Raw genomic sequence first — 4479 nt, 5'->3', positions numbered from 1 at the left:
ATGACCACTTCTAGTTTCTGCATAGAGTACGCAGCTTATCCGTTAATGTCTATGGTGGTATGTTAAAAGTTCTGAAAACATAGCGGAGTGTTAGATTCTGAGGTCCACCAATGAATCTTCGATTCAATATCATGAGTAGCAACTCCTTGTGTTTTCAATCATTTTTCGTAGGATAGTAATTCTGTTGGTGTCAATGTAGCAGAACAAGTTAACAGTTTTACCAGAAGGAAGTATCTTCTCATACCTTACTATAGAAATCCACTCAATACCACATACAGTAATTTTACTAAAAGAGAAAAAACAAAATTCTATACTCTTATGCATTAAGAATATGCAATCATTCTATATATGGTGTAATAGGGGTCAGCAAAAGTATGCCGGCCTCACAAATGAAGACACCAAAAATATATAATTATAGATAATAATAATAATCTTACTATACTAGCATTGATCATGATCTGCTTGAATCTTGTTGCTCGTTGGTTTTCCGACTTGTAAGCATTCAATTGGAGGTTGAGTAGGAGTATATAACTCCCCGAACGTCTGCCAACAGAATGGATCATACATGTGGTAACGCTCCTGTATTGGCTTTAGTTGGATATTCATCATGGTCACGTCTTGACAAGGCATACTGTCACTACATGCTAGATGCACCGGTTTTACTGTATAGGTTCCTTTAATTCCTGCGTAGTTGATATCTGATAAAGCCACTGCAGCTGTCTGGTTTTTGCATTTGCTCTTGTCACAATAGAACTGATCAATTACAATCGGTAGCTGAACTTCGTTCATTTGAATGTTTGAGAAAAACACTCCTTGTACTGACCCTGACCCGCCCTGCATAGTAGTATAACCAAATGTTAATATTCGTTGTTAGATACATTTGAACTCAAAAAGTCGTTACGAGAAAACCACACCTGCCATGTCTTAATCCTGACACCATTCATCGTGTTCTTCATAATAACATCTTTGACAGTAATATTTGAAACACAAGCCTTTGTATTGTCTTTCCCTAGTGATCCAATGCTGATTCCATGTCCTGGTCCACAATTTATGTTGTGGACATACACATTGGTGCATCCAGTTTGTATCGAGACACAGTCATCTCCTATACAAGTTAAAAAAAAAAACATCGATGAGTATTTTTAGCATATACTAGCATTTTAAATTGAAGGACATAATATGTGCTTGGCTCTTTTGATGTTCAAATTGTTTATTCTATCATAAAGTTACTATCATATTTTGAGTAACAGGACTGAAATATTTAATGTGTGGGGCTAAAAGTCTATCTCTATATTGAATTTACTCTTTTACTATATAGACAAGATGAGTTTTTGGAGGTAGGGTCTTGAAGCTTGTGGTGCAAAAATTATACATTAAAGATAGGTTGTTGCTACGTGTCGAAGTGTTAGTGGTCACACATTGAAGAATCTGGTCCTTATTATCAATGTGGACAATATTCTGGCATATTGTTCTCTCTGTTATCAGTTATTTTTGTTGTAAAAGAATTCATTGAGTATAGTAATTACCACAAGCAATGTTGGAACTGCGAATTAACGCGTCCTTGGAGTTCTGTAAATGGATTCCATCTGTATTAGGACTATCTCCAGGAGATGAGACAGTGAAATTGTTTACTAATACCCCTATGCAATTGTCGAATTTGAGATGACATTGTTGGCTATTTTGAATTGTGATGCCTGTTACAGTAACATTGAAACTCCCATAGAATCGTAGAGCCTGCATTTCAATGTTTCGTTTAGTATATAGTGAACAACATAATGCCCAAACTTGAAAAACATTAGCTGTTTGAAATTGTGCTTACTGTTGGCTTAATGCTTGGCATTTTCCCACTAAGTGAGCTATTTATCTGTCAAACAAAAGAGTATAAGAAAGGATAACAAATTGAATTTAGATATTGAAAATTGATAGAGAGATTTGTAATTACAGGAGTCAGAGGATGTCTCAATAATGTCTTGTTTAAGGGGATGATCAGTTTCAGTTCATCGTCTAGAGGATCATCATACGGTGTATCTTGCCACCAAACAGAACCTCTTCCATCAATCACCCCGCTTCCTTTGACTGTAATTCCTACCAATTTGGTAAATTCAAGCCATTGCATAATACCTGAACCCCAAGATTTTGCATCTGTTGGAGCAATTATTGTTCCATCAAGCTGCAAAACAGAACATATAACATATTCATCAAAACAGTCTTTAAGACTAGTCCCTAATCTGCAACTTTAAGACTGGTTCGTGTGACGGTTCTTGAATTCTTCCTGATGTATATGAAACTCGTATCAGTATTATGATTCGGAATCATGTAATTCTTCATGACAGAGTGTTCACACTCATTCAGACACATATATGTCAAAGGCAGAGTAAAAATGTACCAAGTAACATTGGCTCATACATTCTGTTGATAATCAATATTTTCGAGTACTGACCTGAAATACAATGTTGTGTTGACAGTATGGACCTGAGAATGAAATTGGTCCTACAAGGAATACATATTTCGATGGAACGATCATCGTTGAATCTTCCACTTTACAAGCAGCTGCCCATGCAGCTTGAAATGCCTGTTAGATTTCAAGATTTCATGGTTAGTTGAATAGAAATATGCATTTTAGGAGATTACTATGTTATTAAAACAGCCTCTAACAGAATGCAAGGTAAAACTGCGTTTAATAAGCCTTTTCCCGAATCTTGCACATAGCGGAGCTTTAGTGCACTGGTCTGCCCTTTTTTATGTTATTAAAATTTTCATAAACATATTCAGTTGTAAGTTAAATGTGGGAGCCACCACATTTTCTCTCTACGACTCTGCCTGCAATTCTGTCTTATCTAATGTATTATTAAGTTTTCCTTATTTCAAAAATATATATTGTTGTACTCCCAAAGTTAGTTTATTAATAATAATACAACAATAAAATTGTCACAACTCACGTTTACCTAACTTTTTGTCCTGTAAACATGAAATTATCAATGTGAATTTCTTCAACTTTTTCTCATCAACTAATGTCTATGAACTTACATTTTGGAAATTCAGAGTGTGGTACAGAGTAGTCAATTGTCAAATTTCTTAGTGAATTACATGTATTGTCACTGAATTTCAACGTTACACTACTTGTTCAACACAGTTACTCATTCTAGTAACGAATATTGAAAATTTTCATTGAAAACATGAGTTTACCTTAGTATCATCGGTCTTGCCATCTCCAACAGCACCAAAATTTGTTACATCAAATATGTTAGTCGAAGGTACATTGTCGTAGCCTTTGCTTGGCGGACTAATTGGTGGTGGAGACGCATACTTTGGCTTCGGTTTGCCACCACTTTTATGGTGGTTATTACTACCATGATTCTTCCCCTTCTTCTTGTACAAAGAAACAGAGGATGTTGTACCATGTTGTCTCCAATGTTTACCTCTTCTTGCATTACAAACCTCAACATTTAACGATGACCATACCAGAAATGTAACGATGAACATAAACGTAACGCTCCGAAAGCTTAATCTTCCCATAATTTTTTTTTTTTTTGGAAGAGAGAAACAATGGAGGGACTCTTTTTTTTTTTTACTTATACAACAGAGGAGGCATCTGGTGGTTTATATAGGAAAGAACATGTAAATGTAAATAGTACATGCATAAACAAAAAAAAAATTGTTTTAGTAATATTTTATATACTATATGTTAGGCATTTATGTCATTTATTCTTGGTCCCCTATTTTAATTAATAAACTTCTTTTTCTTGATGTGATTTTTGTTTGGCTGAAAAAAAATTGTTACCCTTTAGTATATCCATCATCTTTGGCATATGAGTTGAAAAAAAAAAAGAACAAAACAGTTGGTTGGTTTCAACTGTCATGCAAATAAGGGAAATTTAATTTTACATAATTATGCAATAAAATAAATTTTGATGCGCATTTGTTCTTAAAATATTAAAAATAATTTTTAGCGGTAATTGACTATTGATAATAATCTAGTTGTCGCTAAATATATATTTTTAGAGGCAATTATTACTGAAAATTTTTGTGAATACCGCTAAAGCTTATAGTGAAATTTAATTTAATGATAATTAACTAATGTCCGTGAAAATTAAAGTATCATTTGTTAATGCTTATATATATTGCCACAAAAAATCATGTTTGTTATAATGACAGTAAAGATTTTAACTATTGTAAATTCAATGACATTTACTCAATTCTTGTTAAATTTTATTATACCAATAAATATTATCACTTAATGAAAAATCTATTGCTACTAAATACCCCTTTTGTTGGGGAAATTGTTTTCGTTTACATGTTTAAGCAAGGAAATTTCTGCTTTATTTTATGTGTGTGTCTTTTCAAGCAGATATTAATGATTAGAAAATAATTATAGAAATAGTATTGTTGGATTAAATTTAGTAGTTAGTAGGAATTATATGCTGTTATTATTTTTACCAGAAGGACTATTAATTTTTTGATTATAAAAGCCAAAAAGAG

General features: G+C 33.1%; 1 protein-coding gene across 1 annotated transcript; it reads right to left on the bottom strand.

The window, feature by feature from the left end:
• Nucleotides 1-215: 215 nt before the first annotated feature.
• LOC107020854 (polygalacturonase At1g48100) lies at nucleotides 216-3593 on the bottom strand. Its single transcript, XM_015221372.2, has 7 exons — nucleotides 3187-3593; nucleotides 2441-2572; nucleotides 1943-2170; nucleotides 1820-1864; nucleotides 1527-1734; nucleotides 915-1105; nucleotides 216-834 (listed from the first exon to the last, which is right to left on the bottom strand). The coding sequence occupies exons 1-7, from the start codon at nucleotides 3514-3516 to the stop codon at nucleotides 442-444; spliced, it is 1527 nt and encodes a 508-aa protein (XP_015076858.1). The 5' UTR covers nucleotides 3517-3593; the 3' UTR covers nucleotides 216-441.
• Nucleotides 3594-4479: the final 886 nt, after the last annotated feature.

Source organism: Solanum pennellii, chromosome 5 (assembly GCF_001406875.1).
Source record: "Solanum pennellii chromosome 5, SPENNV200".
NCBI lineage: Eukaryota > Viridiplantae > Streptophyta > Magnoliopsida > Solanales > Solanaceae > Solanum > Solanum pennellii.
This window is presented reverse-complemented; position numbering and strand designations above follow the sequence as displayed.

What these genes read in the sequence shown, in the direction of transcription:
- LOC107020854 (XM_015221372.2), bottom strand. Translation starts at nt 3,516, where the DNA reads ATGGGAAGATTAAGCTTTCGGAGCGTTACGTTTATGTTCATCGTTACA. An exon ending in GCAAGACCGATGATACTAAG is followed by an intron (nt 2,573 to 3,186) that starts GTAAACTCATGT and finishes GAAATCTAACAG; the next exon opens with GCATTTCAAGCTGCATGGGC. An exon ending in TCAGGATTAAGACATGGCAG is followed by an intron (nt 835 to 914) that starts GTGTGGTTTTCT and finishes ACTACTATGCAG; the next exon opens with GGCGGGTCAGGGTCAGTACA.